Raw genomic sequence first — 19411 nt, forward strand, 5'->3', positions numbered from 1 at the left:
TGTTTTGGTTTTTTAGTTGCTGTTTTATATGTTTCAAGGAAACATCTCAGGTGTCCAACACAGTGTTTCTGTGGAGACTCTGGTAAGCTGTATTTAAATATCCTAAAATAATCCCTTTGCTTGCTTTGGGGGCTTGTGTTTTTTGGTAACTCCATTTTGTGTGTGTGTGTTTTTTTCCCCCTTATTATTAAATCAGATGTTCTTCCAAGGAAAACTGTCCATTTGGAATCTACTGCATCCCAAAAGATGAGTTCAAAGTGCCTACTTTTGCTCTGAGTCCCCTGCCAATCTTCTTCTTTTCTTTTACAATCACATTTTCCTCTGTGTGTGTGCATGCGTGTATATATTTTCTTTTCCTCACCTGTTCCTTTGTGACATACCGACACCAATGACCAGAAGTGCATACTGCTGACTATACAGGAAAAGGGTGAAACTGGCTAGATGAAGAGTTTTGACAGTTACACAAAGAAAACACACTGGAAACAGAGAAATGATTTTGCTATGACTTTTTAATCGTTACTTTGACAATAGTACGTTTAGAAAAAAAACAACCCCCCCCCAACCACAACTTCCAGCAGAGTGTGATCTCTCTCTCTCTAAGTTGATGGTGTGCCTTCCATTTTTTTTTTCTTAATGGGGATGAGGGATTGGAAAGGAAAGCTGCTGCACAGCATAACTTTTGGCCTGATGGAGAGACATTTATAAGAATCAGAAAATATTTGGTGGGTTGATATTGGGATGCCTGCACGGAAACAAAGGGTCATTGTTACAAGAGTCTTCCAAGCCTGCCAAAGTATTCCAACAAATGAGTGGCTCGATTTTAGCTTCTTAACGCCATTTGGGGTTTTTCTACATGGGGAAATTGATCAGAATAACTATATAGTAGAATAAACCATTTTGGAATAACTCCCTGTGTGGACACTCTTATTCAGGAATTCCTGAATTTAAATTAATCCACTTTTGGATTAAGCTAACCCAGAAAAAGGCATTCTTACTCTGGAATAAGAGCATCCACACAGGGAGTTATTCCAGGATAGCTCTAGTACTCTAAACTCAAACTGTGCCTTATTCTGGAATAATTTCCTGGTATAGACAAGCCCTTTGTTACGTGTGCTGTGTGGCTCAGAGGAGTTTGCTGCTCCTGGATAAATACATCCACTGTTTGGTCATGGTTGAGAAATTTTCAGAATGGGGAAAAATGATTGAAATCTCGCTACAAAATCTGCTGGTGGTCTGTATTGGCATGGGAGACGGAGGGAAAGGGCCCGGTTCTCCACTGCCGGGAACTTTCTGCCAGCATGTAAACCTGTGCCAAGTGGATGTTAAATGAGTGGTGGTATTGGATGCACACAAGCCTCAAACATTGGGGGAATGTGGATGGAGGGCATGGAAAGAAGTGGGATTGAGGGAAACACAGAGCTGCTTGGCATGCAGGAGGAGGAGGGAATGGGGGGCATAGAACCCCTGGCAGGGGGGAAATTGCGGGGAGTGACAGAGAGTCCCTGAAATAGAGGGGGATGGGAGGGTGGCACGCAGGGGGCTTGTGCAGGTGGAATGGAGGTGGGCCTATATAAACTGAGAAGTGTAAGCCCCTAGTATTATCTCCACTTTGCACGGGTGCAACTGGTTGCACAAGGTGTGAGTGTAACGCTGACAGACCCCGGCCGTCGGCAGGCAGGATCAAACATGGGAGCTCTGAAGCTCAGCGTAGGAGCCTCCGCTGCGTGAGGTAAAAGCCATGCGGCTCTCAGCCAAAGCTGTAACAGTCTCATCAGTCGCTAGCTGGGCTGGGTGCTACTAGAGGGGGACAGAGCACCACTCCAAGCAGGCGTGGGTTCCACGAGGTGAGGGAGAATCGGCCTCTCTGGCTTTTGTAACAGGGCTGAGCTAGCTGTGAAGTGAGGCTCAGGGGGAGATGGGCACTGCTGAGCCGAGACCTGGTCTCTCCAGGGCCCAAGGTAACAAGAGTCCAACACAGCCGGTTCCGTGCAGCTGTTGGCAGCAGAAGTTAAAGACAAACAGACTGGGACCAGCTGGATTGTTTTTTAACCTAAACAACAAAGAAACAAAACCTGTGAAGGGGCTGCAGGTCTTCTGGTGAAGTCATGGTCTGGCTTGACAATGAGCTGAAATAGTGCAGGCATGTTTATCATAGAAATTGACCAAACAGTTTAGTTTTCAATTGGTTTATTTTAAAGCTCTTAGACGCTGTTTGTCTGGCGGTCGCTCAAGTGGACCAGGGGGACACGTGGACTGTAAGGAGCAAACATCACCATCTTCTGGGACCCCAGAAACCACTGCGGCACTCTTGGACCTTAATCCTCTTGATTCTGAAAGGCCTCCTAACCAGGCTTCAGCTGAGTCCTGAACAACACCTGGGTTCCTGCTGTCACACCCTCTCGTGTCCTTTTTCCTTCCCCCACCTTATTTTGTCACTTTCCTGTCATTCTCCTTTGGGCCATCTCTTTAAGAAGAGTTTGGCTTAGCTGGCCAAGACGGCATTTGTTGTTGTTGTTGTTGCAACACAGCTGTGAGCCCATGACCAGCAGCAGCTAAAAGAAATGCCCTCTACAGCCCAGTGCTGGTACACATTTGCCAAGTCTTGGGGTGCCTAATGAGGGCAGTGCTTGTTTCTGCAGCAGTAAGATTGTGAGTAAAGGTTTGTCTGCACAGTTAGACCCAGTAATTGCCAGCCAGGTTAGCTGAGCCCAGTTGCAAGCCTCCCCACAGCAAAGCCCTACTTATGTGATTGTGTCCTCACTGTTTCTGCACTTGTCTGTGCATGTCTGGGGGCATAGCCCATGGTTCTTTGTGCTGAGACGCTCTAGGACTCTTTCCTGAGCAACTGTGTCAATCGTGGGAGAAGTTGTGTGTCTTTTAGGGGGAGTTGTGGAAAGGCATTGGAGGACTGCCAGCACTCAAGTGATTTTAGCCTGGGTCCTCACTGCAAAGTGTGTGGGTTCCAGCCTGAGTGACACAGGAGACTGGGTTCTAATTAGGGTTGCCAACTTTGGTTGGACAAATTCCTGGAGATTTCATCACATGACATAATCTTTCTTGAAAGATTAATCTTTAATTCCTGGAGACTTCAGGACAACCCTGGAGGGTTGGTACCCCTAGTTCTAATTCACCCCACCCAGCTAGGTCAGCTAGCATGGGCTTAAAGTACCTCCAAACCTGGATCAGAGATTTTTCTTTGTGGATGGTAGGGGATTTGAGCTAAACCCCATGAAGAGCTCAGGTTTCTGTAAGGCAGGGGTTCTCAAACTGGGGGTCGTGACCCCCTTAGAGGGTCGTGAGGTTATTATGCGGGGGGTCATGAGCTGTCAGCCTCCACCCCAAACCCCACTTTGCCTCCAGCATTTATAATAGTGTTAAATATTAAAAAATGTGTTTTTAATTTATAAGAGGGGTTGCACTCAGAGGCTTGCTCTATGAAAGGGGTCATCAATACGTAAGTTGGAGAACCACTGCTATAAAGTGAAGAGATCCCTAAGGGCAGGTCTGTCCTATAAACCTTTGATGAAGATGCTCTAAACCAATGGGAGAGAGCTCTCCTGTCAGCTTAGTGAGGGCTGGTCTACACTACAGAGTTAGGTCAATGTAGGGCACCGACGTAAGGCACCCACCAATGTAAGTCGTCCACTACATTGACTTAACTCCATCTTCACAAGAGGCATAGCTCTTTGGTCAGTGTAATTACGGCAACCCAGTGTCCATGTAGACAGTGTGTTACTTACATGGCCTGTTAGCAGCCTGGCGGCTGGCAGTACCCCACAATGCCCCACTTAAGTTGGTGGAAGTGCTCCTGGTGAGTGTGCACACTGCCGCCAGGAGGAGCATAGCGTGGACCTGAAACACTGCTTTAATTACTGCGGTGGCTGTACATCGACTTAATTTTGTAATGCAGACGTGGCCGTACTCCACCTGCGGGAGAGGCGGTAGCTATGTCTGCAGCAGAAGCTCTCCCTTCGATATAGCGCTGCCTACATGGGAGTTTAGGTTGGTATAACTGTGTTGCTCAGGGGTGTGGATTTTCACACCCCCCCCCCCGAATGATGTAGTCATGCCACAGTAAGCGTGTAGTGTGGACCTGGCCTAAGAAATCAAGCGCAAGGCTGAAGCTGCATCTTCTCCCTTTGCTCTTCTTTTATTCCTGTCTTCGTGTGCATTTTGTTTTGTCTTCAGGAAAACAGGATCAGACTTTAACAGGAGCATTCTGAACCACCTCAACGACCTTTTTCTCTTCCCCCTAAAGGACAATCCATACCACCTTTCATGCTATTTAAACAACTGTCAAACATGGGTTTCTCCCTTGAAAAAGAATTCTACACAGCTAAAGGAAATAAGGGATAGTGTTACAAGGAAAGTGTTAATTAATGCTTTTTATTCCAAATACTGTTTTTCCTTTTTTCTGTGTCTCTAAGGAAAGGTTAAAGAGCTTCTTAGTGGTGGTATTCCAATAAATGTTTAACAGTCAACAAAGGTTTCATTAACATTTTAGCCCCTTTTCAACACACCGCCACATACTAAATGAAAATATCTCCTCTTGTTTTTATGTTTCGGATGGATCTTGTATCCTGATAGGCCAGGTGGTCCAAGTGTTTCTCCCATCATGTGACTGGACCCCCATAATAATAAAAACCTCTCTTCCCACTTCTGCTTTCATTCCCCTGCTCTTTGTAGTTCATTTCAGCCCTATTGTAGTATATGTTTTCTGGGTCCAAATCTTCCTTCATAATAATCCAAAGAGCAGATCTTTGTATCATGAATATGCTTGTGCAGTGCCAACTTTTGCTAGTTAATCTTCTACAGTCTGCCAGCCACCACCAGAACAAAGGGCAATGAATAACTCTGTTGTTCTACTAATTGTTACTTGGAGAATACTAGAAGTTTTGCAGATTTTTCTGTAGTTGGCAGGAGGTCAGAAGATAATCGGAATGTTTACTTCTGGCTTTTGAAGCTATAGGAAACTTTCCTTCTGGTAGGTACCAAATCTGAAACTATTTTGGCACTAATTGATCCAGCCTTGCCTTCATGGAGAGCATGAAGTAAATGCCAACAGGAGTGTAATGGAACAGATTGTATTATCAAATGTGCTTCTGCCTTGTGCTGGCCACCTCACCAAGAAGTCCAGCTATGCACTTTATGGTCCTTCAATCAGTTTCATAATAACCTGCTGTTACTGCTCAGTTCATGGCCCAACCATGGCAGTCCTGGTACAGTCAGGGCTTTCTACAGCATGGAGGGGAAGGGTAGGATTTGATCTTTAAAATGTATTGGGAAAAGGCACTGCTACCCTAGTGATATTTACGGCTAATTGAACACCTTTCGAAGAAGGAGAATTTGCAAGAGGAAACCAGTATATTCAGTTTGTTGCTTTCTTTTTTCTATTCGTGAGGATTGAGAGAGCAGTGAAGGGGTTAGCCGAACAAGCCAGTGTCAGAACTGGGAATAGAATGTAGAACTCTGGTTTTCCAACCCCATGCTTCTGTCTTGTCTCTAGACCCCAGCTCTTTCTCTTGGAATCTTTTCTTTGTTCTTTATAGAAAGGATGGTTTAAAATAAAATAGTAACTGAGAAAGAAGTTATGGGTTTTCATCTGAATATACATACCACTGGGGTTGTATCCCCAGTGAAAATGAAACACTGTGCTAATAATTCTACACTACTTTGGGTGCATTTCTATCCTAAGGACACCAGCAGCTGGCCTCAGAATGTTTAACTTTGTGCATATGTAAAGGTGGGTTGCATTAAGTATCTAAGAGGGAGCCAGTGGGAGTCCCAGTGATAGTTTTAATCCTCTTGTACTTTTCTGTTACTACAAATATCCACAAGCTAAGGTGCTCAGGCACCTGGTGCTGGTAATTGCATAGGATCCTCAGGACTTATCTCTGTGTTCTTCAATAGCCCAGGTTCTTGTAGAATCTCCACCATACAAGAGAGTATATATTGTTTGCACACTACGTTTGAGGGTTTCACACTGCCACCTGCGGGTTTGTGAACTCTGGCCATATCTTCTCAGGTAGGTGGGGTTTTTTTCCTCCTCCGCACCCAATGAACCTAGTCAAGATTAACCCTCTGTCCCTACACCTGGTAAAAAGTACAGCCCTTTGTCTCTCTCCCCTCCCCAGATTTTACAGTGAGATGCAGCATCTGAATGTAAAAATACACCTGTTTTTTTCAGTGAAGTCATGTCCTTTCTTTCAGCACTGAACACAATTTAAATGAGTTGCCTTGGGCTTGTGCATCTTTTAACCACTCCTCCATTGCTTTCATGGCTGGCAGCAATCTGCGATGAAACACACATCATCCAGTACCGTATCACTGCATGGGGGACAGCTGCAAGCTGCCAAGATGTTGGAGTTTAAAAAAAAAATCTCATAAAGAATGAGGGGTTTAGAATCATGGGTATTGATCATTCACTTCTCTGGGGAAAAAAAATTACATCACCTGAATTCCCTTTTCTATTCCAGGATTATTCATGTTTTGACCTGATATGAAACAAGCACAGCTGGAGAGGCTGAAATTATGATCTGGGGCAGGGAGGCAGTAGTAGTTAAATGTACATCAATAATGGTAAAAGTCCCATCAATTTCAATGGGTTATTAATAGAGCAATCATTTAAAAATCCTGATTAAAACTCTGTTTTAGAATTTAATCTCTTTGAAATGTCAAGAAAATGTGAGTGTGGGCACCTTTTAAAAACTTGACAGTTATGGGCCTGATTCTGATCTGTCTGATTTTTGTAAATTTTTTAAATTACAAACCACTGTAATCCCATTAGCTCGTTATTAACATTGAGTAAGATAGAACAGCATCCGGTGCTTAGTTCTTTTCAGTACAGGAAAATAAAGCATGCATTTAAATGCTGGTAATTAAGGTACAAGGACTCATAGAACCATAGGGTTAGAAGTAGGGCTGTCAAGCAATTAAAAAAATTAATTGTGGTTAGTCACATGTTTAAAAAAAATAAGTGATTAATTGCACTGTTAAACAATAGAATAGCATTTATTTAAATATTTTTGGATGCTTTATAAATTTTCAAATATATTTTAATTACAATGCAGGATACAAAGTGTACAGTGCTCACTTTATATTTATTTTTATTACAAATATTTGCACTATAAAAAACAAAAGAAATAGTATATTTCAATTCACCTAATGCAAGCACTCTAGTGCAATCTCTTTATAATGAAAGTTGAATTTACAAATGTAGAATTATGTACAAAAAATAACTGCATTCAAAAATAAAACTATGTAAAACTTTTAGAACCTACAAGTCCACTCAGTCCTACTTTAGCCTATCGCTCAGACCAGAGGGGGGCAAACTACAGCCCGTGGGCCACATCAGGCCCCCAGGACCCTTCCCTTTGGCCCCCGAGCTCCTCCCAGGGAGCGGGGTCAGGACAGGTTTGCAGAGGAGCCAGCCCAACTCCCCGGCAGCACAGGGAGTGGGGTGGAGGCTAGCCCCTGGCCCCTCCCCTTCTGCTCCCCTGCCTCCCTCCCTTGCAGTCACAGTTCCCCCAGCACCTGGGCAGAGTGGCTGCAGCTCTGCCCAGGCAGCACAGCTATAGTGCCACCAGACCTGGTGCTCCAGGGCAGCACGGTCAGGGGGAGTTTGGGGGGGCAGTCAAGGGGCCTGGGTGCTGCTGCAGGGGACAGGGGTATAGCAAGCCAGGGCCCCTCTCCACCTCCAGCATGCTTGGCCCCTGTCTCCAGCAGCCAAGCCCAGACAGGGAGCGAGACCTGTCCGACTGCTAGGGAGAGCAGCCAAACGAGCAGGGGAAATGCACAGGGAAAGGACTGAGCCCCCCTTTCCCCCACGCCACAGGTAATGTGGGGTGGGGAGAGCAGGGAGGGTTGGATAGGGGTGGGGGAGGCCCAGGGGGGCGGTCAGTGGGTGGGGAGCAGGGGAGATTGGATAGGTGCAGGGGTCCCAGGGGGATGGTTGGGGCAGAGAGCGGGGTGTTTGGATTGGATACAGGGGGCAGTCAGGGGTGGGGAGTGGGGGGGTGTTGGATGGGGGTGGGAGTTCTGGGAGGCTGGAATGGAGGCAGGGGCCAGGCCACCCCTCGCTGTTTTGGGAGGCATAGCCTCCCCCAGCCTTCCCTACCCAGTCCTCCATACAATTTCTGTACCCAATGTGGCCCTAGGACCAAAAAGTTTGCCCACCCCTGGCTCAGACAAACAAGTTTGGTTACAATTTGCAGGAGATAATGCGGCCCACGTCTTGTTTACAATGTCACCTGAAAGTGAGAACAAGCATTTGTGTGGCACTGTGTAGCTGGCATTGCAAGATATTTACGTGCCAAATGCACTAAAGATTCATATGTCCCTTCATGCTTCAACCACCATTCCAGAATACATGCGTCCATGCTGGTGATGGGTTCTGCTTGATAATGATCCAAAGCAGAGCAGACCGACGCATGTTCATTTTCATCATCTGAGTCAGATGGCACCAGCAGAAGGCTGATTTTCTTTTTTGGTGGTTCGGGTTCTGTAGTTTCTGCATGGGAGTGTTGCTCTTTTAAGACTTCTGATAGCATTCTCCACACATAATCCCCCTCAGATTTTGTAAGGCACTTCAGATTCTTAAATCTTGGGTTGAGTGCTGTGTCTATGCTTAGAAATCTCACATTGGTACCTTCTTTGCTTTTTGTCAAATTTGCTGTGAAAGTGTTCTTAAAAATGAACATGTGCTGGGTCAGCATCCGAGACTGCTATAACATGAAATATATGGCAGAATGCGGGTAAAACAGAACAGGAGGCATACAATTCTTCCCCAAGAAGTTCAGTCACAAATTTAATTAATGCATTTTGTCAAGGTTCCTTCCCCACTCTGAACTCTCGGGCACAGATGTGGGGACCTGCATGAAAGACCCCCTAAGTTTATTCTTACCAGCTTAGGTTAAAAACTTCCCCAAGGTACAAACTGTTTTACCTTTTGTCCTTGAACCTTTATGCTGCCACCACCAAAGTGTCTAACAAAAATAACAGGGGAAGTGCCCACTTGGAAATGTCTCCCCCCCTCCTCAAATATCCCCCCAAGCACTTCACCCCCTTTCCTGGGGAAGGCTTGATAAAAATCCTCACCAATTTGCATAGGTGAACACAGACCCAAACCCTTGGATCTTAAGAACAATGAAAAAGCAATCAGGTTCTTAAAAGAAGAATTGTAATTAAAGAAAAGATAAAAGAATCACCTCTGTAAAATCAGGGTGATAAATACCTTACAGGGTAATCAGATTCAAAACATAGAGAATCCCTCTAGGCAAAACCTTAAGTTACAAAAAGATACAAAAACAGGAATATATATTCCCTCCAGCACAGCTTATTTTATCAGCCATTTAAGCAAAACAGAATCTAACGCATATCTAACTAGATTGCTTACTAACTCTTTACAGGAGTTCTGACCTGCATTCCTGCTCTGGTCCCAGCAAAAGCATCACTCAGACAGAGAGAGGACCCTTTGTTTCTCCCTCCACCCTCCAGCTTTGAAAGTATCTTGTCTCCTCATTGGTCATTTTGGTCAGGTGCCAGCAAGGTTATCCTAGCTTCTTAACCCTTTACAGGTGAAAAGATTTTTCCTCTGGCCAGGAGGGATTTAAAGGTGTTTACCCTTCCCTTTATATTTATGACAGCATTATTTTTTTAACGAGCATCATCAGCATGGAAGCATGTCCTCTGGAATGGTGGCTGAAGCATGAAGGGACATATGAATGTTTAGCATATCTGGCATGTAAATACCTTGCAACGCCGGCTACAAAAGTGCCAGGCAAATGCCTGTTCTCAGTTTCAGGTGACACTGTAAATAAGAAGAAGGCAGCAGTATCTCCTGTGAATGTAAGCAAACTTGTTTGTCTTAGGAATTGGCTAAGAACAAGAAGTAGGACTGAGTAGACCTGTAGGCACTAAAGTTTTACATTGTTTTGTTTTTCAGTAACAAAAAAAAAATCTACATTTGTAAATTGCACTTTCACAATAAAGAGATTGCAAGACAGTACTTATGAGGTGAATTGAAAAATACTACTTTTGTTTATCATTTTTACAGTGCAAATACTTCTAATAAAAATAATATAAAGTGAGCACTGTACACTTTGTATTCTGAATTGTAATAGAAATCAATACATTTTAAAATGTAGAAAAAATCCAAAAATATTTAATAAATTTCAGTTGGTATTCTATTGTTTAACAGTGCAATTAATCGCTATTAATTTTTTAATCACAATTAATTTTTTGAGTTAATCGTGTGAGTTAACTGTGATTAATCGATAACCCTAGTTAGAATGGACTGCAAGGGTCATCCAGCCTAATCCCCTGCCAAGATGCAGGATTTGTTGTGTTTAAACCATCCCAGATAGATGGGTATCCAGCCTCCCTTTGAAAACCTCCAGTGAAGGAGCTTCCACAACCCCCCTAGATATCTGTTCCATTGTCCTAGTGTTCTTACAGTTAGGAAGTTTTTCCTGAGATTTGATTTAAATCTACGATGCTGTAGTTTGATGCATTGCCTCTTGCCCTGCCCTCTGTGGCAAGAGAGAACAAATTCTCTCCACCTTTTTTATGGCAGCCATTCAAGTATATGAACACCGCTATAATGTCCTTCCTCCTTAATCTCCTTTATTTCCAAACTAAACATACCCAGGTCCTTCAGTCTTTGCATTCCATCCCTTTGTTCATCTTTGTCATTTGTCCCGGGACCCTTTCCAGTTTCTCTACATTCTATGCAGAGGTGACCCCAACTGGACACAGTATTCCAGCTGAGGCCTAACCAGCCCTGAGTAGAGTGGGACTATCACCTCCCGTGACTTGCATCCTATGTCTCTGTTAATGTAACCTAAAATTGCATTTGCTTTTTTTGCGACAACATTGCATTGCTGCCTCATGGTGAGGTTGTGATCCACTAGAACTCTCAGATCGTTCTCGCTGCCAAGCCAATTATCCACCACTCTGTATTTGTGCGTTAGGGAAGTGTAACACCTTACATTTGTCTGTTAATTTCATTTTATTGGCTATAGTCCAGTTCTCCAGTTTATCAAGGTCCCTCTGAATTTTAGCTCTAACCTCCAAAGTGTTTGCTTACCCTCCCCCTAGTTTTGTGTCATTTACAACCTTGATCAGTATGCTCTCTATTCCTATATCCAAATAATTAATAAAGATGATAAACAACACCGGCCCCTGAATAGATCCCTGTGGACCCCACTTGAGATTTCCCTCCAATCTGATATCATTTGATTAATGGCTACTCTTTTGTTTGTGGTTATTTAATCAATTATGTATCCACTTAACAGTAGTTCCACCAGACCTGCATATCTCCTGCTAACTTATCAGAATGTTATGTGGGACTGTGTCAAAAACCTGGCTGAAGTCCAGGAATATTATGTCCACTGTATTCTCCCTATCCACCAAACCAATTGCCCTGTCAAAGAAGGGATCAAGCTGATTTGGCATGATTTGTTCTTAGTAAAGCCATGCTGGCTGCTAGTGATCACCCCTTCATCCTCCAGGTATTAGCAAATTGAATGTTTTACACATTGCTTTAGTAGCTTCCCAGGCTGACTGGTCTATGCTTCCCTGGATCCTCCCTTTTCCCCCTCTTAAAGATGTCCACTGTGTTAGCCTTTCTCCAGTCTTCCGGGACCTCTCCTCTCATCCATGCATTTGTAAATATTATTGCCAGTGGTTCCGAGATTTCTTCAGCTAATTCCTTCAGTACCCGCGGGTGAATAGTGTCTGGCCCTGCTGATTTCAATTCATTCAAATTGGTCCGAAGATCTCTGATGTGTTCTTTATTTATCACTATCTAAACCTTTTTCCCTTTATTGTCGGTTGTAACTTTGCGAGGTGTCCAGTCACGTTATTTTTTGTGGGAAGACTGAAGGAAAGTAAACACTGAGCTGCTCTGCCTTCCTATCAGTTATTACAAGCTCAACTTTTCCATTGAGCAGTGGACTCTCACTCTTCCTGGAGCTACTTAACTTCATTGCAAAAAATGTAATAAAACAAGCCATGTTCATTGTGTTGCTACTCGCAAACTCAAAAGGTTCCAGAATGTTTTAAATCAACTAATAAACTAACAAATTGCCTGCTGTCTTAGTTGGGTTATAGATAGAAACTGTAGCCAAATATCTCAGCTAGTATATTGTAAATATACTGTATCTTCTGTAAATAAGTTTGGAAAAGTGTTGTATTAAAACTATTGACCATTTTACTAATCCTCAAATTAAATGTTTTATGATTGTGATCTGTGACTGAAAACCCATGCAACTCTCAAATATCATGAACCTGTGGCAGGTTCCAGGCAGGTTCTGTGCGGAACATCTAAAGCAAACCTGGTTTATGATTATGTAATATAGAAATGTTTTGTTGTGTTATAATTTTTTTGGCTTTTATTTTAAAATACTTTGCTAACTGTTCTATACCCGTACACCCAGTGACAAAGATGCAATATGACCCCATAAGTCAAGAGAATATATTTTATAAAACTCAGTTTTGATCTGTAATGTAAAGGCTGGTAAATGAATTAGGTGGCCATAGGATTCCAAATATGAGTGGGTGTTTGGGATAAGCTAATTCCCTGGAGCTTGCGTGGAGTCATGGGGGCTGAGCTTTGCGTAGCAGCTTTCCAGTACTGAAGTCTTATGCCGGACTAAGCTAACAGTCAGGCTGAACTAGCTGCAGAACAGGTTAGAGACTGGTTTTAGATGTATTAATATTTTGCCTCTTTCTCCCCTGACCCACATTTCCATGCATTTTTCTGGCCTCAGAGCAGGGAGGGAGCAGGCTGTGTGGGCAGCCCAGGCTAGGAGTGAGTGTGCTGGGGAGAGAGGGGCTGGACATATGCACATTTCCTCTATCCATCCTGCAGATTTGTTCTGATGCAGCCTGTTCCATGGACCCAACCATGCTGGGGAACTCCCTTTCTCCTTCTGTGCACCCCATAGAAGTGGCCGGAGAGAACAACTCGGTTATTAATCAATAAAGATTGATTATCAATCTTGCTTCCCTGGGTACTGCTGATCATAGAATATCAGGGTTGGAAGGGACCTCAGGAGGTCATCTAGTCCAACTCCCTGCTCAAAGCAAGACCAATCACCAATTTTTGCTCCAGGTCCCTAACTGGTCCCCTCAACGATTGAACTCACAACCCTGGGTTTAGCAGGCCAATGCTCAAACCACTGAGCTATCCCCCAGTGTGTCAATAGCACCCACTACTGCATGAGAAATAAGAGTTGGAGATGGGCTTTCAAGTGCTTTAACACTTAGTGACCAAAGACATCATAACAACCACTAAATAACTATCCCAGATTTAACATGACGTTTTTTGTTCTATCATCGATTATCTGGGGTTTGGAGAGGGTGGAAATCGTGTGTGAAGATTAGAAATTGCTCTAAAATCTACCTAAAACATCTGGGTGGTTATTCTCTATAGTGCATGTTTAGCAGCTTATTTCCAGATCACAGCCCATCCTTGTACTTCTAAAGACAATTCCAGGATGTTGTTCTCAGTGGGAGGGAAATACCCGTCTGCTTTGCTATTAATGAAATACAAGGCAGTTCAGATTAAAATGATACGCTCCGTGTCTCAGAAACATACTGATCATGTCAATTTAATTGGTTAATGTCACAGGGCTTGTAAGGGTATGTCTACACTACGGAATAAGGTCGAATTTATAGAAGTCGGTTTTTTAGAAATCGGTTTTATATATTCGAGTGTGTGTGTCCCCACAGAAAATGCTCTAAGTGCATTAAGTGCATTAAATCGGCAGAGCGCTTCCACAGTACCGAGGCTAGAGTCGACTTCCGGAGCATTGCACTGTGGGTAGCTATCCCACAGTTCCCGCAGTCTCCGCTACCCATTGGAATTCTGGGTTGAGATCCCAATGCCTGATGGGGCTAAAACATTGTCGCGGGTGGTTCTGGGTACATATCGTCAGGCCCCCGTTCCCTCCCTCCCTCTGTGAAAGCAAGGGCAGACAATCGTTTCACGCCTTTTTTCCTGAGTTACCTGTGCAGACGCCATACCACGGCAAGCATGGAGCCCGCTCAGGTAACCGTCACCCTATGACTCCTGGGTGCTGGCAGACACGGTATGGCATTGCTACACAGTAGCAGCAACCCCTTGCCTTGTGGTAGCAGACGGTACAGTACGACTGGTAGCCGTCATCGTCATGTCCGAGGTGCTCCTGGCCACGTCGGCTGGGAGCGCCTGGACAGACATGGGCGCAGGGACTAAATTTGGAGTGACTTGACCAGGTCATTCTCTTTAGTCCTGCAGTCAGTCCTATTGAACCGTCTTATGGTGAGCGGGCAGGCGATACGGACTGCTAGCAGTCGTACTGTACCATCTTCTGCCAGGCAGGCAGGAGATGAGGATTGCTAGCAGTCGTACTGTACCATCTTCTGCCAGGCAGGCAAGAGATGAGGATGGCTAGCAGTCGTACTGTACCATCTTCTGCCGAGCAGCCATGAGATGTGGATGGCATGCAGTCCTTCTGCACCGTCTGCTGCCAGCCAAAGATGTAAAAGATAGATGGAGTGGATCAAAACAAGAAATAGATCAGATTTGATCTGTATTCATTTGCTTCCCCACCTCCCCCGTCTAGGGGACTCATTCTTCTAGGTCACACTGCAGTCACTCACAGAGAAGGTGCAGCGAGATAAATCTAGCCATGTATCAATCAGAGGCCAGGCTAACCTCCTTGTTCCAATAAGAACGATAACTTAGGTGCACCATTTCCTATTGGAACCCTCCGTGAAGTCCTGCCTGAAATACTCCTTGATGTAAAGACACCCCCTTTGTTGATTTTAGCTCCCTGAAGCCAACCCTGTAAGCCGTGTCGTCAGTCGCCCCTCCCTCCGTCAGAGCAACAGCAGACAATCGTTCCGCGACTTTTTTCTGTGCGGACGCCATACCAAGGCAAGCATGGAGGCCGCTCAGCTCACTTTGGCAATTAGGAGCACATTAAAGACCACACGCATTATCCAGCAGTATATGCAGCACCGGAACCTGGCAAAGCAATACCGGGCGAGGAGGCGACGTCAGCGCGGTCACGTGAGTGATCAGGACATGGACACAGATTTCTCTGAAAGCATGGGCCCTGACAATGCATGCATCATGGTGCTAATGGGGCAGGTTCATGCTGTGGAACGCCGATTCTGGGCTTGGGAAACAAGCACAGACTGGTGGGACCACATAGTGTTGCAGGTCTGGGACGATTCCCAGTGGCTGCGAAACTTTCGCATGCGTAAGGGCACTTTCGTGGAACTTTGTGACTTGCTTTCCCCTGCCCTGAGGCGCATGAATACCAAGATGAGAGCAGCCCTCACAGTTGAGAAGCAAGTGGCGATAGCCCTGTGGAAGCTTGCAATGCCAGACAGCTACCGGTCAGTTGGGAATCAATTTGGAGTGGGCAAATCTACTGTGGGGGCTGCTGTGATGCAAGTAGCCCACGCAATCAAAGATCTGCTGATATCAAGGGTAGTGACCCTGGGAAATGTGCAGGTCATAGTGGATGGCTTTGCTGCAATGGGATTCCCTAACTGTGGTGGGGCCATAGACGGAACCCATATCCCTATCTTGGCACCGGAGCACCAAGCCGCCGAGTACATAAACCACAAGGGGTACTTTTCGATAGTGCTGCAAGCTCTGGTGGATCACAAGGGATGTTTCACCAACATCAACGTGGGATGGCCGGGAAAGGTGCATGATGCTCGCATCTTCAGGAACTCTGGTCTGTTTCAAAAGCTGCAGGAAGGGACTTTATTCCCAGACCACAAAATAACTGTTGGGGATGTTGAAATGCCTATAGTTATCCTTGGGGACCCAGCCTACCCCTTAATGCCATGGCTCATGAAGCCGTACACAGGCAGCCTGGAGAGTAGTCAGAAGCTGTTCAACTACAGGCTGAGCAAGTGCAGAATGGTGGTAGAGTGTGCATTTGGACGTTTAAAGGCGCGCTGGCGCAGTTTACTGACTTGCTTAGACCTCAGCGAAACCAATATTCCCACTGTTATTACTGCTTGCTGTGTGCTCCACAATATCTGTGAGAGTAAGGGGGAGACGTTTATGGCGGGGTGGGAGGTTGAGGCAAATCGCCTGGCTGCTGGTTACGCGCAGCCAGACACCAGGGCGGTTAGAAGAGCACAGGAGGGAGCGGTACGCGTCAGAGAAGCTTTGAAAACCAGTTTCATGACTGGCCAGGCTACGGTGTGAAAGTTCTGTTTGTTTCTCCTTGATGAAACCCCTTGCCCCTTGGTTCACTCTACTTCCCTGTAAGCTAACCACCCTCCCCTCCTCCCTTCAATCACCGCTTGCAGAGGCAATAAAGTCATTGTTGCTTCACATTCATGCATTCTTTATTCATTCATCACACAAATAGGGGGATGACTACCAAGGTAGCCCAGGAGGGGTGGTGGAGGAGGGAAGGAAAATGCCACACAGCACTTTAAGCACAGCACTTTAAAAGTTTACAACTTTAAAATTTATTGAATGCCAGCCTTCTTTTTTTTGGGCAATCCTCTGTGGTGGAGTGGCTGATTGGCCGGAGGCCCCCTCACCGCGTTCTTGGTCGTCTGGGTGTTGAGGCTATGGAACTTGGGGAGGAAGGCGGTTGGTTACAGAGGGGCTGCAGTGGCAGTCTGTGCTCCAGTTGCCTTTGCTGCAGCTCAACCATACACTGGAGCATACTGGTTTGGTCCTGCAGCAGCCTCAGCATTGAATCCTGCCTCCTCTCATCATGCTGCCGCCACATTTGAGCTTCAGCCCTGTCTTCAGCCTGCCACTTACTCTCTTCAGCCCGCCACTTACTCTCTTCAGCCCGCCACCTCTCCTCCCGGTCATTTTGTGCTTTCCTGCACTCTGACATTATTTGCCTCCACGCATTCGTCTGTGCTCTGTCAGTGTGGGAGGACAGCATGAGCTCAGAGAACATTTCATCGCGAGTGCGTTTTTTTTTCTTTCTAAGCTTCACTAGCCTCTGGGAAGGAGAAGATCCTGTGATCATTGAAACACATGCAGCTGGTGGAGAAAAAAAAAGGGACAGCGGTATTTAAAAAGACACATTTTATAAAACAGTGGCTACACTCTTTCAGGGTAAACCTTGCTGTTAACATTACATACATAGCACATGTGCTTTCGTTACAAGGTCGCATTTTGCCTCCCCCCACCGCGTGACTACCCCCTCAACCTTCCCCCCTCCCTGTGGCTAACAGCAGGGAACATTTCTGTTCAGCCACAGGCAAACAGCCCAGCAGGAACGGGCACCTCTGAGTGTCCCCTGAAGAAAAGCACCCTATTTCAACCAGGTGACCATGATGTTATCTCACTCTCCTGAGGATAACACAGAGAGATAAAGAACGGATGTTGTTTAAATGCCAGCAAACATACCCTGCAATGCTTTGTTCTACAATGATTCCCGAGTACGTGCTACTGGCCTGGAGTGGTAAAGTGTCCTACCATGGAGGACACAATAAGGCTGCCCTCCCCAGAAACCTTTTGCAAAGGCTTTGGAAGTACATCCAGGAGAGCCACGAATGCCAGGGCAAATTAATCATTAAACATGCTTGCTTTTAAACCATGTATAGTATTTTAAAAGGTACACTCACCGGAGGTCCCTTCTCTGCCTGCCGGGTCTAAGAGGCAGCTTTGGGTGGGTTCGGGGGGGACTGGCTCCAGGTCCAGGGTGAGAAACAGTTCCTGGCTGTCGGGAAAACCGGTTTCTCCACTTGCTTGCTGTGAGCTATCATCTTCTTCGTCCCCATAACCTGCTTCTGCGTTGCCTCCATCTCCATTGAAGGAGTCAAACAACACAGCTGGGGTAGTGGTGGCTGAACCCCCTAAAACGGCATGCAGCTCATCATAGAAGCGGCATGTTTGGGGCTCTGACCCGGAGCGGCCGTTCACCTCTCTGGTTTTCTGGTAGGCTTGCCTCAGCTCCTTAAGTTTCCCACGGCACTGCTTCGGGTCTCTGTTATGGCCTCTGTCCTTCATGCCCTGGGAGATTTTGACAAAGGTTTTGGCATTTTGAAAACTGGAACGGAGTTCTGATAGCACAGATTCCTCTCCCCATACAGCGATCAGATTCCGTACCTCCCGTTCGGTCCATGCTGGAGCTCTTTTGCGATTCTGGGACTCCATCATGGTCACCTCTGCTGATGAGCTCTGCATGGTCACCTGCAGCTTGCCACGCTGGCCAAACAGGAAATGAGATGCAAAAGTTTGCGGTTCTTTTCCTGTCTACCTGGCCAGTGCATCTGAGTTGAGAGTGCTGTCCAGAGCGGTCACAACGGAGCACTCTGGGATAGCTCCCGGAGGCCAATACCGTTGAATTGTATCCACAGTACCCCAAATTCGACCCAGCAAGGCCGATTTAAGCACTAATCCACTTGTCAGGGGTGGAGTAAGGAAATCGATTTTAAGAGCCCTTTAAGTCGAAAAAAAGAGCTTCATTGTGTGGATGGGTGCAGGTTTACACCGATTTAATGCTGCTAAATTCGACCTAAAGTCCTAGTGTAGACCAGGGCTTATTCTCCAACAGAGGCGGAGAATCTTATTCTCTCATAAGAGAAAGTCCATTATTAAATAGATCTAGTGTATACCTGGCAATAGGGTTATCTGAGAGGAAGGATGGCCCAGGGGCTGGGCACTGAGCTGGGTTCAAGTCCCCTCTCTGCCACAGACTTGTGTGACCTGCAGCAGGTCACTTATCCTCTCTGTCTCAGTTCCCTACCTCCGAAAAGGGCCCAGACTTGAGGTGGCTGGTAGTGTTGGTATTAAAGGCAGGGAACTGACAGAAATCCACTAGGTGCTGGAAACAGGAGGTGAGGAACAGGGTTCTGCATGCTGTGGTTGGGCTTGTTTTGCCATGGCACAAATGTTTAAATATTAAACAGAAATCCATCTGTTTCCCTCTATCCGCACAAAGAAACTAAACATGTGAAAAAAGCTTTCACAACTGGCATTTGTCAAACGTTTCCAAGATCCAATCCTTCCCTGAAAAAATACCATTCAGCCAGATCTGGTACACTAATTGAGGAAACCAGATGTGAGCAGCAAATTCCCACGGTAACAGATCAGAACAGCAGCTCCTCTTAACATTAGCTATTGAACTGATCTATTATGGTGGCCTTATGTGATGATCACGAACTAAACCAGATCTAACAGTGTCAGATTTGGGGACTTTATGCAAACATAATCCGATGAGGTACAGTATGGACATTTGCCAGTCCACATGATGAATCAGTATACATCTATATTTCATGAAAAAAACTTTGTATTAGAGACACAGTAATGCAGCCTCATCCCCCAACACACACGCGGAGAATAATATAAACCTACAGTTCAACAATTGCATTGCTTCAGTTTTGAAAATAATCTCTTATCGACATACAGATTAAATAGATCAAT

General features: G+C 45.5%; 2 protein-coding genes across 5 annotated transcripts in view; one reads left to right on the forward strand and one right to left on the reverse strand.

Annotated features, from left to right (window-relative positions):
- LOC311526228 (hepatic and glial cell adhesion molecule-like) overlaps nt 1–19411 on the forward strand; it is a 42879-nt gene that overhangs the window by 12674 nt on the left and 10794 nt on the right. For 2 of the 4 annotated variants that reach the window (XM_084639054.1, XM_084639053.1), the window contains exons 6-7: nt 17–82; nt 2199–4668. In XM_084639054.1, coding sequence (XP_084495180.1) covers nt 17–82; nt 2199–2368 — 236 coding nt within the window. In that variant the 3' untranslated portion in view covers nt 2369–4668. Of the gene's footprint in view, nt 1–16; nt 83–2198; nt 4669–14815; nt 15434–19411 lie in introns of those variants that run through there. The other 2 variants (XM_084639055.1, XM_084639056.1) reach the window with 2 other exon arrangements.
- Nucleotides 15578–18454, reverse strand: LOC311526226 (uncharacterized protein). Its single transcript, XM_084639050.1, has 2 exons — nt 17611–18454; nt 15578–17023 (listed from the first exon to the last, which is right to left on the reverse strand). Exons 1-2 carry the CDS (start codon nt 18170–18172, stop codon nt 16560–16562), a joined length of 1026 nt encoding a protein of 341 aa, XP_084495176.1. The 5' UTR covers nt 18173–18454; the 3' UTR covers nt 15578–16559.

Source organism: Lepidochelys olivacea (genome assembly GCF_965140295.1).
Source record: "Lepidochelys olivacea isolate rLepOli2 genome assembly, chromosome: 9".
In the NCBI taxonomy this organism is placed as follows: Eukaryota; Metazoa; Chordata; order Testudines; family Cheloniidae; genus Lepidochelys; species Lepidochelys olivacea.